The sequence below is a fragment of the Parasteatoda tepidariorum genome, chromosome 10 (assembly GCF_982258835.1).
Source record: "Parasteatoda tepidariorum strain Cologne lab strain chromosome 10, Ptep-v5.0, whole genome shotgun sequence".
NCBI lineage: Eukaryota > Metazoa > Arthropoda > Arachnida > Araneae > Theridiidae > Parasteatoda > Parasteatoda tepidariorum.
The window spans coordinates 80,911,729-80,933,073 of NC_141764.1; the positions used below are offsets into that span (position 1 = coordinate 80,911,729).

Here is a 21,345-nt window from a genome sequence, read left to right on the forward strand (position 1 = left end):
GCAAGTTTTGCCTGATGTAGAATCACATCTGCTTTTGTTAAAAATTGTCTCTTTTATAGAATAAAAGCAAGAGAAAATTTATACTTAAATATACCATTTATTACTAAAAGCAGATGATTATTTTATGAAGACTATTGCAGCTTTTTCTTTTTACAAGTGATAATTTCTGATTCCACTACATTTTGAGTTTTTTTTTTCTTTTAGATCACAACAAATTTTTTGCTCACTAAATTAGTTCTTCTAATCAGTAATTTTGTTTTATATTAGTTAATTTGGTGATTTTAATAAATCTTTAATTTAAAGTTTTTAAACTATTGTTCCATTTCTTATTAAAATGAAGTCAGTAATGATACTAGTTTTTAAAGAAACGTACATCAGACTTATAGTTTATGTTGAAACAGAAACTGATATGTGCTTATGATTTCAATTAGAGATGAAAGTTATAATTAAAGTGTGTGAACATTGCAGTGGACAAAAATATTTGCATTAATATAAAAAGTCTGGATTTAAAACAATATTTTTTTTATTGTTTTTTTTTTAACTAATATTTTACATTATCTGTGAATATCTAATTTGAATGAAATAATAAATCTTTATCAAAACAACATTCCTCTAATTTGCCTTTGCCTGTTTGATGACTTCTTGAGAAGTTTTATGGTGGGCAAAATTTTTCACGGCCATTGATTATTTTTAAATTTTAAGGTTAAAAAAAAGTGAATTCAGGTAAACCTAAAATAAACCATGAAGTTTCAAATGCTGAAAAATATTTTCATTGTGTCACAATACAAAATATTGCAAGATAACTTCCCCCACTCTGTAATCTTAAGTTATCCTGCCATAATTTGTTTGGATTTTATTTTGATTTTTTTTTTCAGGATATGAAACTTTATAGTTTACTCTAAATTTTTCTAAATACACATTTTATATGCTTTAAGTTATTTAATGGAGGTGATAGAAACTTTGGTATGAAGGATTTTTCCAATTATGTAGCGTTTTTTTTTTATTTATTTTTTTTATTTTACATTCAATTTGATTAAAACCAATATTTTACATTATCTGTGAATATCTAATTTGAGTGAAATAATAAATCTTTATCAAAATAACATTTCTCTTATTTGCCTTTGCCTATTTGATGACTTCTTGAGAGTAAGTTTTATGGTGGGCAAAATTTTTCATGGCCATTGATTATTTTAAAATTTTAAGGTTTAAAAAAAGTAAATTCAGATAAACGTAAAATAAACCATGAAGTTTCAAATGCTGAAAAATGTTTTCATAATATCACAATACCAACAAATTATTGCAAGATAACTTCCCCCACTTACTTCTCATTTAATCTTACTTCTTGATGGTTTTAAAAATAACTTTAATGCCACATTAGAAAACCAGACAAAATTTCAATATATGCTTAACTAGACAAATACAACTTGAATTTGGACGATTTTGTAATCTGTTTTAAAATTTTCTGATTCAGGAGATAAAAGGTCCAATTATTTTTAATATTGCCTAGCTTGATATAGCTTTTCGCATAATATTCCAGAAATGTCGGTTCACAGTTATGCAAAATTAATTCTTCGATTTTTTGAATATGCTCTTCAGAATCATTTCTCCATTCACACCATTTATTAATTTATGCATGGTAACTATTTTTTTTCCATTTAATCCTAAACAATCTTTTCATTCTTCACAGTTATACCAATAATCTTCTTTTTCTGTAGTCTCTGAAAATTTATTTGACTTCATAGAGAAGAATATAGGAATTATCTAGGTATAAAGAAGCAGTTCTGTAACAAAATTTTCATGGTATTTACCTAAAGTGTTATGTGACAATTTGCTGTGTGGTAAAATATTAGGAATTTTAATATTACATAGAAATACATGGTTGTAACTGCCGGAAAAGTGGTTCGAAAAACCATGTGAATGCACAACAAAGTTGGTGCAAGTTTAACATATGTGTAGAAAGTTTATTATTCAAATGCGTGGTTCGAAATTCACAACCACTTGGAGTTTAGGTGAAATTTGCGCCAAATGGAACAATTACTCAAATGTGCAATTCAAAATATTACATACTAATCTCGCAGTAAAAAAAATGGAAAAATGTGTTCCGTTCAAATATCTTTCAGCGAAATAATAAGAAGAAATATTTGTTTTTATCTACAGCAATTGTGTAATTTTTGACAAGGCATAAAAATTATGCAATTGCTTGTCAGAATTTTCCAAAATTTTGAAATCTTGGAAGTTGTGACAAATTTGTGGCCCATATTATAAATTTGTATAAAAAATACCCATATAAAAAATACCCATAACTCTCAGATAATTTTAACAAACTCTCAGATAATATACATATTAAATTGTAAAAATATAATACTTTGAAATTACACATTAGTTTTTATTAATTTAATATTTCTTTAAAAAAAATTAATAATATTTATTATGTTGCAATAACTATCTCATTCATTTTGTAATAAGTAATGCATTTGATTGTAATAATGTAAGCATTTGATTTTCATGCATGGATGTATTTCACTAAATTTGGGAGAAACAAAAACTGGTAACAGGGGAAATGCATTAAAGGTACAAAATTTGGAATTAAGCAAAAATGAAGATCAAAATTTTAAATACAATAAGTCAAAATACATAAAACCAAAATTGTCTTTAGTACATTTTTATTTTATAACTGTCGTTGAACAGCCGACCCAATTTTTGGTTTACGTATACTAATGTTAAACTCCGTAGCCTTGTAAATTTGAACCCAATCCAGAAGGCAAGGGAAATCCTGGATCAAGTATTTTGGGAAATTTTGCCTTCATGGAGGTCTTTTTTATGGAACTAACTCGCACTTGCGTTACATGAAGAGGAAAACCACAAGCGGTTACCCTCACGGGAAGGAGACTCTAACCCATGGTCCGTCTACCGCTAAGGATATTTCAAGTCAGCACTGCGTTCAGTGCCAGTCGGATGCAGAATTCATATCGATCAGCCATCGCTGGGATTCGAACACGGTTCACCTCATTGTAAGGCAAATGCTCTCTATCCCCTGAATATGGGATAACTTAAAACCAAACGAAATTTCAAAAATAAGCATATCCTCAAAAACAAAACTTCTTCCAGGGACACACTGTCCTGCTAACTTGCTGGAGCCTTACTGTAGTCAGTAGTGAAACTAAAAACTGACTGTGCCCCCGAGACCCCATAATTATGAAAATACTCTTATTTGTCAATTGAAAACTTTACATCCTTATGGGCTTAATAGTAAATTAAATGGAGAAAGTAACTCAGATTTAAATAATGTATGTAATTAAAATAAATGTAACACTTTTAATAATAAATTTAATTTTTCATGTAAAACTAAAGAAAGTAGAGGAAAAGGTAAATGTAAAAATAAAATTAATCTAGTTCTTTTTAAAACTTTGTGTTTATTGCATGTCATTGAAAATAATATTAAATTAGGAGTTTTATTTTTGGTAATAAAAATTCAATGTTGAAGTAGATGATGAAAAACATTTAAAAATTATAAAATTTGCTTCTGAGATTAAATCCATTACATTAGATCTTATTAAATTTTCTTGTCAATTTATCTTGAATTGACAAGAAAATTCTTATTTGTCAATTGAAAACTTTACATCCTTATGGGCTTAATAGTAAATTAAATGGAGAAAGTAACTCAGATTTAAATAATGTATGTAATTAAAATAAATGTAACACTTTTAATTATAAATTTAATTTTTCATGTAAAACTAAAGAAAGTAGAGGAAAAGGTAAATGTAAAAATAAAATTAATCTAGTTCTTTTTAAAACTTTGTGTTTATTGCATGTCATTGAAAATAATATTAAATTAGGAGTTTTATTTTTGGTAATAAAAATTCAATGTTGAAGTAGATGATGAAAAACATTTAAAAATTATAAAATTTGCTTCTGAGATTAAATCCATTACATTAGATCTTATTAAATTTTAACTTTTTATTAACAATTTTGATATTTTAAATGTTTCGTGATTTTGCTGTGGACAAAACTAATCTTTCTTATTATTTCAAAAATTAAGAAAGAATTTTGCGTTATTGATTTTCTTAATAAGGACTTTTTAAAGAGGTTCACTTCCTATGACTATTTATAAACTTAATGATTGTTTCCCAGTCAAATAAAAAAAATCAGAGTTTCTATTTGTTATAACTTTTGTAAAACATTAAAGAAAAGAATTTGTAATTATAATCTAGTAAAAATTTAAATCATATAGAAGATATTTGTTTATGTGAACTAACACGTTATAAGGATTTTATTAACAAGGATTTTAAACACATTGTTACAGGTGACCTTAATTTGATCTGAAATGAAGAATTGAGTTCTATCATGGGGCTTGGGACTAAGTTCAGACCAAGAAAAAAATGTAATATAAAAATTATTCTTGCTTCTGTTAGTAAAGATTAGGATTGTTTTATTGCCAAATGATCTAGAAAATTTACTTGGCCTATGGAAGGTTTTGGTGAATGGAAATTTGGAATTTTAAATTGCTTCAAATTCTAAATACCAATGTTTTTATTTGAATTGAAATATAATTTATTGTATTTATTTGTGATGGTGACAAAGCATCTCATAATTTTTAGCTTTATTTGCAAAAAAATTTTTAAAACAATTGATGAATGAAGAATATGAAAACAATAATACCCTTGTCAAAATTAATAATTTTAGAAAAGAAATTGATAATAGAATTTTAGCATTTTCTAAAAAAAAAATAGTTTAAAAATCAATAGCATTAATTATCCTTATTTATTTCTAACTGTTGAATTTCACAAAATTCCAATTAAATTTAGATTTGTTACTTATTGTACTGGATATTATAAATCTGTTTTGGGGAAAAAATGTATCAAATATTTAAACATAATTTTAAGTAAGATTATTTCTAATGATAAACATCTTATTATAAATAGCAACCAAGACGATATTAAATATTTGAATTGCAATAGAATTAAAACTATTCTTACATGGGATTTTGAAAATTTATTTATGAGTATACCACACAATAACTCAAAACACATTTGTTTAGAGATTTTTGATATCTATAATATTAATGAGGATATTATTAGGGAAGAATTTATTATTTATGTAGCGTTAACATATTTGAAAAAAAAAAATTATGGTATTTGTTTTAATAAACAAATTCAAGGTATTTCCACTGGTAATTGTTACTCCAGTGCTTTTGCTAATATTTATTTACATTTTTACAACGTAATTTATTAATAAGGTTTAGATTTATTGAAGATTTGATTATTTTTCGTTGTACTGAATTCGATTTGATTAATAATATTTATCCTAAAGAACTTAATTAAATAAGGACTTACTCAGATATTAAACCAGCCGATTTCTTGGATCTTGAAATTAAAATTCTTTATAAATAATACTTTAATAAAATACTTTAATTAATAATAAAATACTTTAATTAATAATAAAATACTTTAATTGGATTATATGATAAAAAAATATTTTGATTAATCAAATTTTAAAGTTTAAATATATTTGTTATAATAAAACAGATTTTCTTATAGCTATTAATAGTTTCAGAATTACTTTGGATAATAATAATTTTCTTTTTAATTTTTTTTAACTATAATACTTTCAATACAAAATATTTTAAAGAAGTTTACTTAATGCAGTAGATATTTAAGTTATATTCATGTTATAGTATGTATATATTCAAATTTTACTGATGTGGAGTTCTGAGAGAGATTCAGACACGCTAACTTCAACTTTTATAAAGTTAATAATCAAATCAATGTTAGTTAGATCTGAACTGTTACTCGTTGTTATTTATTAATTAAGTTACCCGTTGCCAGCTTGCATTGTTGTTTAGTAAAATTTTTATAAATGATTAGGTATAAGATTTATGTTTAATAACATAAACCTTTTTTTTTTTTTAATTATTATTTTAAAAAAAAGTTTTTTCCCACTAATGCTAATCAATAATACAAATCTATGTATAAAAATGTATGTAGACTTGGTAATGAATTTAAATGTTGGCAAAGTAGAATAGTTTCCGAAAATGTTTTTCTTTTTTGATTATTTTACTACTTTGTAAAGTTGGCGGTCATGGGGAAATCCCCATGACCACCAAGTTAGCGCCATATGTGGTTGCTCGCTGTAGATTGTCAATAGAGAGATTTTGCAAAGCATTGCTAACAATTTTTTGAAATTTTCTCAACAATCCGCTAATGTGTTGAAAATAAGGTTAGCATTATGGTTGCTGTAGCATAATATGCAAAATCTCTCTAATTTCAAAATAAAGAGTAAAGGAAGCTCTAAATAAATAACATTTGTCAAAAAGTGAATAAATAAATATTTTTATTAATGAAATAATGTTATATTCAGACACTATATAGCAAGATAATTTATTTTAAACATAATTCAGAGTTTTTCGGCTGTAAAGATATGGTCTGAGGAACTTCATCTAAAGCATAATATTTATGTTTAATACTGTCTTCGTCAACTACCACTATTCTAAAGCCAGATTTATCCTTTCGCATTTGTACTCCAATGGCTGATGTTACAACTATTTCCAACTCTTCGTAAAATCCGCCGGCGTTGCCATGAAAATGACCACAAAAAATAGCTTTTACATCTAAAAAAAAAAAAAAAGCAAGCTAATATTTAATATACAGGGTATACAGGAAGTATGGAAATGGAGAAATTGCATTAATAAAAATTTATTAAAAAAACATTTATGAAATATTTTCACAACTTCTTTCAATGCCGAATTTGACCCTTTAACCACAGTGGGAGCTACTTTAAATCTTGAATGAAAACCCTCATTTTTTTTTTGCAGATTTAAATTCTGCAGAAAAATTCTTCGTCTTCGAATATTAGTTCCATATAGTGCTGCAATTGCGAAATGAAAATAAGGTGAACATTGTTCAAAGTCTCTGAAAATGCTTGTCAGATCGAAAAAATAATGTTCATTGTGTGATGTTTTGAAAAACCAAACTAATGACACCAATTTCACCATCCCCAATCTTGGTCTCACCCCTCCTGAGAGACTCTCCAGTTAAGGGGAGTAGTTTTTCGAAGTACCACCCAAGACAATTTTTAAAATCTGCGATTTTAAAAAAAATGGGAGTTCTTATCTAAGATTTTAATTTTCAGACTTTTTATTAAATACAATTTTTCGTGACATTTGATCATTTCTATACTTTTCTGTCAGCTTGTATTCAGTTAAAACAGTAAAACAGAGTTAAAATCTATCAAGTAAAAATAAGAACAAAGATTAGGTAATTTAATGTCAGAAACTAATTCAGGGTTGTTCTAATGATCGTCTTTCATATTTCGTTTTAGAGTCCTTGTCATAAAAAGTATACCAGGAGTCTATCTAGGTTTTACTGTGAGGTACCTTTTTTGTGAAAATTTAGACATAATTTGTAAAAATTATGTTGGATTTATCGTTTCTGATGGGATACAAAAATAAAATTTTAAGAAAAAGTATTTTGTGAAACGACTGTTTTTCCTAAAGTTGAATTTGTGAAGGTACCGCTAAACGGTGGTAAATTATTTGGCCTGGACAGACCCCTGTATTCATAAATATTACATATTCAATAAAAATAATTGTATGTTTTTTTTTCGTAAACACAGCGTTTTCATTACTTTAAATTAGTAACATAAATATTTTCTATTATTGAAAGTATCTTGCAGAAAGATATCAGTGCCAAAGCATGTGTTGTCGCAGAAAGCTGAAAAAATTCTGCTACAGGGGTTGACAGAATACCTGGTATAATCGTTTTAGTCTGTTTCTTTCTCACAAAATACTATTTTCGCCAGGTTTTTATTTTTTATTTATTTTTATTTGCATGTCTAGTTTTTTTTGTTTATTTAAAATAAAAAGTTAAATAAGTCAGCAATTTAACCATTATAAAGTTTTTCTCAGAAATCACAGATTTTTTACTATTGATTAATATTTTGATGAAGAATACTAGATTTTGATAAAGAATACTAAACAAAAATATTCTCTTTTGCTCATAAATATGTGAAGGAACATAGTAAAAATATTAATAACAAAAGATCTAGAATATTTATTACAACACCTCTTAACAAGCAAATAAATATTTATTACCTAAAAGTTTTTTTCATACAGCATGTATGTAAAAATTAGTTTACCTACTTAATTGTTAGTATATAAAGAATTGTCGTAATTCAGAATTATTTACATTAATGACCTTATTTAGCAGTATACAATTTGTAGTATTAGTATTGCTTAATTGTTCTAAAATAAACATTTGTTTTTTATTTATTGAGTTAATTAAATTTTTAATATAAATGAGGCTGACATTTTTAAGGCAGTATATTTTTTCTATTTTAAAAATATTAAAAATTCATAGAATGATTAAAAAAAATGAGAAAGGATAATTGACTGCTGAAATAGGAACACATAAAATAATAAAGGTTTAAAAATAAAGAACACAAATAACAGTTTCAAAATTAAAGAATTAATTGCTTTTTTATCATTCATTTTAACATGATGGAGATTTAAATTTAACAATATTCTTTTTGATGTATTGTAGCTTTAAGTAAATAAGAAAAAAACTTTAGATTATATATATATATAAATATTTTTTGAGAATTTAGTATTTTTCTTTAATCCACTAGCGGTTTAGCAAATGGGCAAAGTTGGGAGAATGTTTCTTACCAATACACTATTTCCTTATCTAATAACATGAAAAAAACCGGTTCTGCCAAATGGAGTAGAGTGCAGGTTAAAATACTACTTTTTACGTGCAGAACCGTCAGTGCGTTTAGAGTTTTTTTTTTTTTTTAATATTGTTAAAACTGTACTTTGAAAATTACAATAATGAATATAAACATACTGCATGAATACAACACTAATTTATTTACACTGGTGACAGAAAATAATTTTAAAATTAAACTAAAAAATAAAATTTAGATTACACCTCATTCCTATTTATACTTTTGACTTGTGAACATAATGTTTTTAATATAAAAATAAACTTTGAGAAACTTGAACTCTTTCAATAATTACATTATTTAATTAATTTTACAAACTACAGAACATGGGACCTCTTTTTTTTTATTTTAAGCATTTTTAAGAGACATTGACTTAAGCTTAAATTTGCTGAATTTATTTTATATAAGAGACGGTTTTTTTCCACAAAAGAAGTAACCATAAGAAAACCACCTCGGAAAAATAGGTTTCATCCAACTGAAGTGAAGAAACTCTTATTCAATAAGAAATATTTAAAGAAATTCTTTAAACAGTTTATAATTGCAATCTGGAATATTTTTTTTAATGAATTTGAAAAAAATTTAAAATAACTTGTTTTTTAGTATTTTATTTAAAGAGTAAAACTTAATTTTCAAAATTATAAAAGAACTATTAAAGAAGCATAATCGATTTTTAATAAGTACCACTAAATTAAAAAATCACATACTAGACATAGATACTGCTAAAAAAACATTGAATTCTCAATTACAAATAGCTAGTTTTTATATTGGAATCATGTTAAATAGGAATACTCAAACCGACTCTGAAAGAATATGATAGATTTTAAAATTTTCTATGAGGCTAATAAATAAATAAACAAATAATTTTTTTAAGAAAAAGTAAACTTGATAAATTTTAAACTTTCGGCTACTATGTTAAATTTAATTTGTTTGAGTTATCCTTATAATACTTATTGTTAAACAATTGTATTGGTCAGATTTAGTTTCCATTTTTACCAGTTTCTTCCAAACAAAACGCCAACTCGGTTTAACGTAGATATTTTTGTGCAAAATGATTTCAATGTAAACACTTGAAAATTGCAAATTTTTGTTTAGTTAAAATAATACAGATTCCCATTAGCAACAAAACTCAAAATTGCAAGAAATGTCTGAAAACTTTCTCTTTTTTTCCATTTTGTTACAATCAAACTGAAAGTATTTATATATTTGTTAGAAAATTTAATAATAATAAAAAAGCTTGGTTTTTTTTTTTACATTTTTGATTCAAACTAATGTGGTCTAAACTACAAAACCAGGGTTTTTTATTTTATAACCGTCGTTGAACAGCTGACCCAATTTTTTGGGTTTACGACTACTAATGTTCAACTTCGTAGCCTTGTAATTATGAACCCAATCCAGAAGACAAGATAACTCCTGGGTAAAGCATTGGGATAAATTTTGCCTTTGTGGAGAACTTTTTAATAGAACTAACCCGCATTTACATTACGTGGAGAGGAAGACCACGAGAACCTCCCACAGTTAGCCTGACGGCAAGGAGACTCTAACCCATCATCCCTCTACCACTGAGAATATTTCACGACAGCACTGTGGTCAGTGAAAGCCGGAGGCGGAATTCGTATCGATCAGTTATTGCTGGGATTCGAACCCAGTGCACCTCATTGGAAGGTGATTTCTCTAGCTCCTGAGCCATCGGGGCTCTGATACAGAGGTTGGACAAAATTATGGAAACACTTCTATGCTAACTAGTGAACAATCTTTTTTTTAGTAGCAAATGTTTAGAAAGAATTAAGGGAGCGGCAAAACCGTTGGTACAATTAGAAAGATCATGCTTGCAGCTGTATCCTTTTTACTCATGAAAAATTTACATTAACCAAAATGAGCGTAGGAAGTTTAAAAAAAATTGTTTTTTTCCAATTCGAGTATAATTAAAAAAGCATTCTAAGATACATTTTTAAATTCTACAAAATAATTTCAAAATCGTTGGTATAAAAGATAGAAATAGGTTATTAATTCTCACTCCACATTTCATTCGATCAGAATTTTTCATGAGCAAATGACACCATTTCTAAAAGCTTCAATCATGATATTTCATGTTGTGACAACAGTATTGCCATGTGAAATCTTCCAAAACATTTTTATTTTACATAGAGTTAGTATAGAAGTATTTCTATAATTTTACCCAACCCCTGCATTCCATTGTTGTTTTAAAACAAAATAATTGGAAACGCTAACATGAAAGATTTTAATATTCAAGAGGCCTTATTATGGGGGGGGGGAAAGACAGGTTATCAATTAGAAAATGTTTCACTTTGTTACAACCTCAATTTAAAGGGGGGGGGGAATTGATAGAAGTTTGCATCTTAAAATATTTTTTTAAATTATCTTAAGTTATACACAATCATATTTGCGCTTTTATTACCTATAACCAATTTAATTATTGTGAACCGGAAAAAAAAATCGTAAATTTCTTCAACCGGAAAAAAAGATGTAATTTTTGTTAGTCAATTTTTCACAACATCAAAAAAAAAAAAGATGATATAAAGGGCGTGGAGCAAAATAAGGATAAGGATTACGTTTTGAAAGGGTAAAAATTAGGAATCAAACTATCCATATATTGTTTTCAATTACTTTAAAAGTCTCAGGAATGTTCACTAGGTAGCTGCACAATACACAGAAACACCCCCCCCCCTGAAAAAAGCAACCCATCTCAGATTTTGAAGCTATCTGCAATAAACTGTGTGAGCAGTTCATCTTAGATGAATTCCAATGAACTTTCATCTACTAATATTAAGATAAAGTATAAAAACTGGAGAATTGAAGAATAATTAAGCGATTGAAAGTGATTTGAAATAAACAGCCAACTGCCTGTAGTTACAAACAGCCAGTTGTTAGATGTATATTTTGCCGATAAACTGTAAATGACAAATCTGTCTTACTTAACTTTAATAACTTTTGAAACAATAGCCTAGCTGCTGAATCTTCTGATTTTTTTTTCTTTTTTCAGCAATTTTCTTTTTATATTTTAGAAAAAAATAATAATAAAGGGTTCAGAGCAATAGCGAACAGGAGGCGGATTCCTTTATTTAGTATAGCTAAAATCATTAGCAGTAGAATTATGTCTTTTGTCGATGAACAATGAGTCTTAATTTACTAATAATTCTAATTAGTAGTTTCTAATTCTTTTCAAGCAATTAAATTGTGAAGCTGCGTTTTTTTTTACGAACGAATACCACTCTAACGCCTTGATTTTATACTACTCTATAGACAATATGTCCCAGATCGCTAAGCAATATGAGATCAACTCCGTAAGAAGTTCTGGGGGGGGGGGGGAGTGACAGAGAGCATTTCTTGCAAAATGTAATAAATTTATTATTATTATTGCTGAATATTAATATTAGTAGACAAGATAACAATTTTATTTTCATTGTGATAATGCTGATTCACTAGCGAAAAACTTTATATGTTTTATTTAAAAAAAATTCCTAGAAATTTCATATTTTAAATCACGGCTTTTTTTAGTCCTTTTTTTTTCAATCAGAATAAGTGGCGGTAATTTTTCGTTAAGCGCTGCATTGAATCAACTATTAGAAAAAGTATACTTTTGTTGTCTAATTATATAATTAATAGATTTTTATTGCAATTTGTTGAATTTGGAAAATACTAGTTTATTTGAAATATTTTGAACTTTTCGAATAGATGGTTCGATAGATGGCAAACTACTTTTTTTTTCATTAATAAAACACAAATAATTGTCATTCATTTGCACTTGATCTGTGACTCGTAATAACAATAATTTAAAAATATTTGTTTTAACTCAACGTATGGCGATCACATGGACAGGCGAACATTAATTGTTTCATTTTAGCCAACAGGTAATCAATGCAAAATCGTATTGAATCGTATCGTATCGTATTAAAACTACTGGCATTTTGCCCCTTGACCTCGTTAATAGCGATCATAAATTCTTAGTATTAGTTCTTAAAAATATTTAAATTTTGAAGCGAATAAATTTTTCAGCATAAGGTCTAAAAGTAAAGTAGACCTCGATAATTTTAAAATGGATAATAGTTACTTTAATTACCTTAAGAAAATTAAAAAGTAAGAGAAACAGAAAGATGTAAATAGCTTCTTGACCAATAACTTTGAACTTGACCATCCGTTAAAGAAAATAAATCCCTAATATAAAATTTAATGATATTGTCTTAAACAAGTTTTAAGCAAACTTCTTCAATTATAAAAGACTCAAATAATTCAACTTTTTTGGATAACACAATTTAGATGTTAAATAATTAATGCATACATGCATTATTGCATTTGACATTTCGAAAAATGTAAATGAATATTTTCTTGACTCACCAAAAACGGGCCTAGATAGCATAAAGGAAAGTATTTAGTGATGAGCTCAATCAAAACTCTTTCAGAGAATGACCAAAAAGTCTGCACCTCCTTGTGATTTCATTTAAAAAGTAAAGTTGTGCTTCTCTGTGGACACTTATTAACAATTCTTATGAAAAAGAGCCCCCAAAAATAAGAAATTTGTGTCTGAAATTCGGACAAAGGACCATGTACACATATGCCATGCCATTACAGAGAAAATTTAAAGCTCAGACCCAAGTCAAAATTCATGATGGTCTTACATCATTTGATGGTCACCATCATCCAACGTTTTCCATTATGCTTTCATGGCTTTTGCTATGCCCACAAACTTCCATCATTCCATGATGAAAATGCTACTTTGATGCTATGATGGTTAACCATCAAACGAAGTTTGATTCTCATGCACCAATAATCCGTGATGGACCATGATGGTTGCAACTATGCATTCCCATGATGGTTTAATGGAAATTCTTGTTGGTTCTCAGGAATGCACCATCAAAACAATTTGGTTTTTCCTATGTTGGACTATCATAAATCGATCCGAATTCCTACATTGGGATGATGGTTGTTTATGATAGTTCCAACATTTGATTTCTGAGAAACTATGATGGAAAATTTCTGATGGTTTAACATGAACAAACCATCAAAACAAGTTGCTATTCTTATGTTGGACCATCATAAATCAGTCCGAATTCCTACATTGGGGTGATGGTTACTAATGTTGGTTATGATCAAAAACATAATGGTTCATGATGGAATTATTGATGGCTACCATCAAGATTATCTCGGTCCATCGATGGAAAAACCATCAAAAATTTTGACTTGGGAAAAAGGAGTGTCCAACAACACTTTTCCTGAAGCAATAAAAATAAGATCGAGATCCCATTGGTCAGAAAAGCGACGTATGTCACCTCGGCGGGAGATGAGTAAAGGGATGATTTGGCGAGCATTTTCTGCCAAAGAAATGTTTACTCTCCCTTGAAATAAAGATTTTTTTAAACCCCAAGAATAGTAAGTTCTGTCGAAACATTCTGTTTTCGGTAGAAACAAAATTGATCAAGCAGGTGGGGTGGTTGTTAGTTTCTAGAAACTTCCAGGCGGTATTCTGTGACCTACGACCTCTTTGCTCCCTCATTGTAGTCAATTGGAACAAAAAGGAGAGAAAAAAAAACTATTTTTCTTAGAGAAGAGTAAGCAATGAGAAAAGGGTGTATGATAAAATAAAATTTTATTATAAATCATTTATTTATAATTTTTTCCCTCAACAACAAAGATTCGAAGCAAAATTAATATATATCAATTACTTTGTCTTTTAACTGTCTTTTTTTAATTCATTTCAATAGAAAGTAGCCAATTCAGAGGGAGCACTAGGGTAAATCCCGATATCCTGGTGGGCCTGTCCACCCCTGTGCACAACCATTAAATTAAGGGACGTATTTTTTTTTTTATATAAAACCGTATGATTAATGAAAATACTTTCGTTTTATTACAAAATAACTCAATATAAAATATTTTTATTAAAAAAAAATCTATTTAATTTTTACGATGAAGATGATCACCCCTTGCTCAGTGGCGTGCAGGGGTGAGGATCCATTCGACACTGAGAACACTAAACCTTTCAATCTAAGCTTTTATTTTAATTTCGAAAGTAAATTTTAACAAGTGATATTTAAATATTATACACAGGGAGAGAAATATTGTAAACTAACGTCAATTTTTTTCTTCTCTTCATGGAAATAAAATATCAAGTTTCATTTATTAAAAAAAATGAAGTAAAAAAATTTTTTTCTGGTCGGGTAAAGTACTTTATCATCTCCATCGTAAAACAATGGCCACTAAATTTAATCTCGGAAGAAACAGCTACTGTGAAGCAAATTATCCTATTAAAACTCATTTTCTCTCTCTCGTTTGAACACCATAGAAGACAAGAAAATTATTCTATGAATGCTTGCTTGAAGGTAAACATTACAAAGATACGTGCCCTTACGGAAAGCGTAGTAGTAGTAGTGTGTATTTACATTAAAAACTCATCGTATGTTTTTAGCTGACAACTACGATACCATTTTACTCTAGCTCTCTACAGTTTTTACAGTTATTTGTGAAGCAACAATCGAGGTAGCAGTATTTTGACATGATTTTTAATTGAATAATGCCAAGTATTTCTATATTTTTATTCTTTTTTAAATATTCTTCCAATGCTATACGATGTTTCCATGAATGATTTTTTGCGTGGCCGTGATGACTCAAAATGTCTGGCTTTTGAAAGACCTAAATATATTAGGTTTTAGGGGGGACCGGAGAGTAATGTCGTTTCGGTGCATTTGATATTTGTTATTAAGATTTTATTTTTAATCAGTGATGTATTCACCCCCATTAGCTACAACCTTTCAATGCCGGATCGAAAAAAAATGAATTGATTTTTAAGACTAACGAATAGTTAATATGCCGAAACGATATTACTTTCCGGTCCCCCTAATATATGTGTTGGTGTGAAAGAATATAACTGTTCACCGTTATAACTATTATATAATTTGAAAGAATATAATAACGGGGAATAGTTATGAAGGAATATAAACTATTCACCGTTATCCCAGAAATTTTTCGCCTGTGGCACGCTCTTGTCATTCTCATACCTCAAAAACTATTTCTGAAGAAATAATAAGAAATTTTACCCATTTGTAGAGAAGTATTGCAGGAACATTCTGATATTATTTTAATGATGCTATCATTAATTTAAGTAATTTTATATCAGAGTTTTTAGTTTAGAAAAAACTATTATAATATTCATAATTTTTTTTGTGCAATTTTTATTATTTTTTATGTCTGAAACTAAACAAGGCTTTTACTATCGGTGTAACTACGATATTTTCGTAGGAGGCGGCTATGGCTCCTCAATCAGTTCTAAATTGTTATAGTAGGAAATAAATATAGAACAGAGTGCGTGGCGTTTTTAAAAAGTGTTTAAAGGTGCTTATTTATGATTTTCGTTTTTTAAAAGCCCTTATAGGTGCTTTTTTCATTGGGATTTTTTAAAAAGTGCTTAATTTTCCCTTTACGAGGTTGATTTTTGCTTCAAATTATGCAAAAAGACACAGTTCACATTGTTCTATTCTACGTTTTCACAAATAATTCAACCCCAATATATGTCGGCGTATTGTCAGTCCGTAGTGTATGAAAGCGCCATTCGTTTTACATGATTTCAAAATTTCATGATTTTTGACAATTGTCAAAAACAATGCCAAAGGGGTTTTTTTTTTTGACATGACGGTTAAAACAAGATAAAACCGTTAATTGTCAAAAACTTTCCAACAATGCCTAATTATGATATTTTTAAGTCCTTAAAAATATTTTTTAAGTGCTTAAAAGGTGCTTATTTTTTGTTGAATAATTTGACTACGCACCCTGTAGGAGATAGACTTGGTTGTCAGTGTAACTTGAAAATGGTTCTGAAGGGCTTGGGGCAGTATAATGAGAAGCCACATTTTTAAGTTGTTCAGAGGAATGTTTTTGATGGCTGAAGGGAAAAAAAACTTACATTTGTAGGTAATGCGATGTTTGTCTCTACCGTGTTTTCTAGAAGAAATTTGAAAGCTGGTATAATGACTGTTTGGAAGCAATATTCCTTAACAGCTTCATATAAAAAGGCTACCATTAAGAAAAATATGACCCCTAATCATTAAATTTTCTTGTAAAATTTTAAATACAGTGCTCATTGCATGATTAAATAACTCGAAAATTAAATTACAACAAGAAAAAAAAAACAAATTATTGAGACTTGTAATTTATTTTTATTCATAAAATTCTTGTTTTGATTTAAGACTAGTCGCCTAAAGGCGGCCAGCTGTCCGCCACGCTAAAGGTTTTCACAAATAAAGTTTTTTAAAACATAGCAGGAAATCTGAAGATTAGTAGCATCATATGCTTTTATATAGCTACAACGCTTAAGAAAAAAAAAGCTAAAATGCTAAATACATGAAAAGAACACGAAAACAAATTAATTTTTTATGGTATCAATTTCTATTTCTATATAATTTTTTATGGTATCAATTTCTATTTCTATATCGCTACAAAAATTATCGTCTTCGCTTAAGAAAAAAAAAAATAGAGCGTGGAAAGAAGAAGAAAAACTTATTATAACAATTATGAACAGCGACAAATATATCAAAGCGAAGCGTTCGATTTACGTATCGAATATGTTGCCACATTTTCAATACAAAAGTTTAACTTTTCTCCACTTTGATAAATGTAAACTAATGCGAACCTAGCAATTAAATTATTGATTCCTTCGAATATTATTGGTTTAATTTATCGAAAATTAATATTTCAATTGTAAGGTTCGCATTAGCATACATTTATAAGAGTGGAGAAAAGTATATGATTTTTTTAATAGTTTTTTGAATATGGCTCTTTGAAGACGAAAAAGCATAGATTTTCTTACAAAATGACTGATAACTAAAAAACTAATCCAAATTTTTGAAAAAGAAAGTAAATACTTCTTCATTATGTCAAAACACAATTATGTGCCGAGTTTCGTGCCTAGATGAGGCTTCTGGGGCGATATATTGTGATTACAGACACACACACAGCCGCGTTTATTATTATGTATGTATAGATGAAGAATATCAATGATGTGACCAAAGTTTTTGCAGAAAATAATTAAGGCTTCAATGTATACTTTTGCAGCAATTATACAATAAATATCACAATAGTGTATTTTAAGAAAGGCTTTACATATTGAAATGAAATGATTAAAATATTAAAACTTAAAAATCAGGCTATGACCGCGAATAAAATTCATGTTAGTGAAATGATAATAAAAGCAGACAACCTTCATGTTAAAGAGTGCAATTTAGGTTTGTCATTGACTTAAAAAAAAAAAAAAAATTTCTCCTCAATACTAATAATAAAATATGAATTAATTGTCTAATAAAAACACTAAATTTTTTATTAAAAATATCTTTTTTATATTGAAAGTTTTTATTTTATTCAGCTATTCTACTATGAAGCAGGGTGCGTAGCGTTTTTAAAAAGTACTTAAAGGTGCTTATTTTCGATAAAAGCCCTTAAAGGTGGTTTTTTCGTTAGCTGTTTTTAAAAAGTGCTAAATTTTCCCTTTTTCGAAATGAGATATTTCCTTTACATTGTTAATTTCTGCTTCAAATTATGCAAAAATACACAGTTCACATGATGTTGACAATTGTCAAAAACAATGCCAAAAGTTTTTTTTTTTTTTGATATGACGGTTAAAATAAGATAAAACCGACAATTGTCAAAAACTTTACAACCCTGCCCAATTATGATATTTTTTTAAAGTGCTTAAAAATATTTTTTGAGTGCTTAAAATGAGCTTATTTTTTGTTGAATAATTTGACTACGTACCCTGTGAAGGTAAGCAAATAGATTTTTAAATATATAAGCGAGTTATGCAATGAGAATATCATAAGACAGTTTCACTACCAGGTAATTATTCATTTTTCTTATAGCAAAATGCAATCCTGGTAGCAAGAGGACAAAAAAATAAAGAATACTTTAGTCAAAATGTAGGACAGCCTTTTTTAAAGCCATAAGTTGCGAGCTGCGTGTTTTTAACAGGCATGACTTTACAGAAGCTATGTGGATATAAACACCAGATTTTATTGAATTCTGAATTTTTGCATGAAAACACAATTTCTCATGTTTTACAGTCTTTGCATGCGGTCAAAATTTTACTATATTATTTAGAGACAGCAATTTAATTAAAAAATAAGTTTAAAACAATTCTATCATTTTAATGCACATAGTATACCACAGTAATATCCATTGATTATAAATTTCAAAAAAGGTTTTCTAATGTTTTAAATAAATAATTAATTTTTTAGAAATGAGTTAACTTTTTTTGATCTTTTTTTTAAAAAAAAAGCAGGATACTTCTTGAAAATAGTAAAATTTTATTAGGATGATTACTGCTATAAAAATTCATATAGAAAAAAAATAATTTAAAAAAAACAGAGCATTAATAGCCTAATTATTCATCGCCTGCCTAAAAATAAGAAGTGTGAATATTTATACAAAAATCAATTATTTATTTACAAATAGGGTAAACTAACCAGTGAAGGAACACTTAAGCTTCGCTTGCCTTTTAAAAAATCATATTAATTTCAAAATTCGTAATTTCAGTTAAATGACAGTGTCAACATATTTGTTACTAATTGCAAATTATGCAAAAAAATTGCTGACAACTTACATAATATTGTTTTAAAGTTTTGGAGGTTCAAATAACAAGTAGTAAGAAGACCCAGTGAAGGAACAGCTCTTACCAGTGAAGGAACACAAAATTGCCCAGTGAAGGAACACTTAATTTTGGTTATTTTTTAATGCTCTTTATGAATTTTTTAGCCATACAAATACAGTCGGACATCTATTTAACGAACTTCCATTCTACGAATTTCCCTATTTTACGAATTTTTTCGAGGAACCAAGAGCATTTTGGAAATTTTTTTGTAAAATAACTTCCATATAGCGAAGTGAATTTTCTATTTAACGAACTTTTCATTGAGATCCAATTTCCCTATTTTCCAAAATATTTCTTAACATTTTAAACTTGTTAAAGCAATTTATGGGAGAAATGACATTAAATTAATTTTCGAAGCCACTGCTTTATGAAATGTATTACTGTTTTGTCTAAAAATTATCTTAGAGAAAGCAGTAAATTCTCTTTCCCTTTTTGTTTGCACTTTAAACGAAAAACTCACTTCAAATTAACGGATTTCATCCGTAGCAATTTAACTTAACGCAAGTGGATGTAATGTATGTTTAAAATTACTTTTATAATAAATGCAACTATATTTTTATACATAAATTTAGACTTTTTTTAGTTGAAAATGTATATAGCATGATAGTGTAACACTGGATAATGTTTTGCTCTATTCTTGCTTTCCATGCAGATTTCTTTTATGGTTGAGATTTATATGATAAATGGTAGATACTAGTTTACAAGATAAAAGTGTATCAATTGCTATTTTAATTATGTCTAGTGTTTAAGAATTTAAAACCTGTTTTGTGTTGTTTAAGTATTTTAAGAGGTGATTTTCTATTTAACGAATTTTCCATATAACGAGCTTATTATTGGTATTAAGTGATTTTGTTAAACAGAGGTCCGACTAAAAACAAGACTATTTGTGAAATTATGAGATACAAGTACTTGTAAAATGCTAACTTTTTTCTGTAATCATGAACTAGAAATTAAAGTGATGTTAAATACAAAATAAATTTTAAAAAATCGTTCTTTCTTATAATTTGACAGTCAAATCTAAATCATTGTGTCATCCGATGCTGTTTATTATCATTATTATTTTATCACCTATTTGTTTACTCTTTTTCCTCATATTTCTTGAAGCTTTTTTTCTTTTTTAAGTATTTTTTCTTTCTTTTTCTTTTCCATGTTCTCTTGTTTTAATGTTTTTTAGATCTTTCAGCCTCTTGAAATTTTTGCCATTTCTCTGAAGTTAGTGCAAAAGGTAATTTATTCGCTTTTCTTCTTATTTGACCTTTCTTTTTATCATCAATATTTGGCCAATGTAAATGGCTCTTCCAAACTTCTTCTGATTTTTCAGCAACATTTCTAGAATGCCTTTCTCGAAAATAGACGGGGGAAAGGTGTCTTGAAGTTTGAGGCAAATCCATCTCTTGTTGATTTATATCTAGAGGATCTTTAGAAGTACTGATTTTACTTACAGAATCATTTCTTTTTTCAACTAAGAGAATCAGCATGAGGACTCATTTCAAATTCTATATCTAATATGCATTCATTATCAATACTAGCTTCAGTTCCTAAGTTTGACTTAACCAAGTGGTCTTCTTTTAATACGTGCTTCTTCCATATTGGAAAAAGTACAGGCTCTTGGGCATTTTCGATATTAGACTCTTCCGTCAATGCTGTGTTAAAAATTTACAACATATCTTGAGGGATTTCCCTCTCAAGCTTCTGAAGAAATTGAGTATCGTTTCTGTTTAACTTTGTTTTTTGTTGAGGAACTTACTTCTAAATTCTAACATTGTAAAGTAGTTTCTATAAATTATATAATCACCTTGCTATCCTATAATGATAGCTTATTAGGAGTTCTTGGTGCAAAAGCCAGCGAAAAAATGTTCTATTTTTATGATTATATTTAATTAGTTTTCGATTTGTAAACATAGTTTATTAAGTTGCCTAACATTTGATGTAACTACACACCCCGTTAATAAATATAAATTATAATTTTTTCATAAATTAAG

General features: G+C 27.9%; 2 protein-coding genes across 9 annotated transcripts in view; one reads left to right on the top strand and one right to left on the bottom strand.

Annotated features, from left to right (window-relative positions):
• LOC107441248 (sulfotransferase ssu-1) overlaps positions 1 to 21,345 on the top strand; it is a 43,573-nt gene that overhangs the window by 3,608 nt on the left and 18,620 nt on the right. Inside the window, exon 3 of one of the 8 annotated variants that reach the window (XM_087153166.1) lies at positions 4,304 to 4,381. The exons of 5 other annotated variants lie outside the window; for them this stretch is intronic. The gene's annotated coding sequence lies outside the window, so the exon portion shown is untranslated. Of the gene's footprint in view, positions 1 to 4,303; positions 4,382 to 15,032; positions 15,211 to 21,345 lie in introns of those variants that run through there. 2 more of the 8 variants (XM_087153169.1, XM_087153170.1) reach the window with 2 other exon arrangements.
• The window catches only part of LOC110282546 (serine/threonine-protein phosphatase CPPED1), a 45,079-nt gene continuing 30,047 nt past the window's right edge, over positions 6,314 to 21,345 (bottom strand). Inside the window, exon 6 of the mRNA XM_043051249.3 lies at positions 6,314 to 6,607. Coding sequence (XP_042907183.2) covers positions 6,378 to 6,607 — 230 coding nt within the window. The 3' untranslated portion in view covers positions 6,314 to 6,377. The remainder of the gene's footprint in view (positions 6,608 to 21,345) is intronic.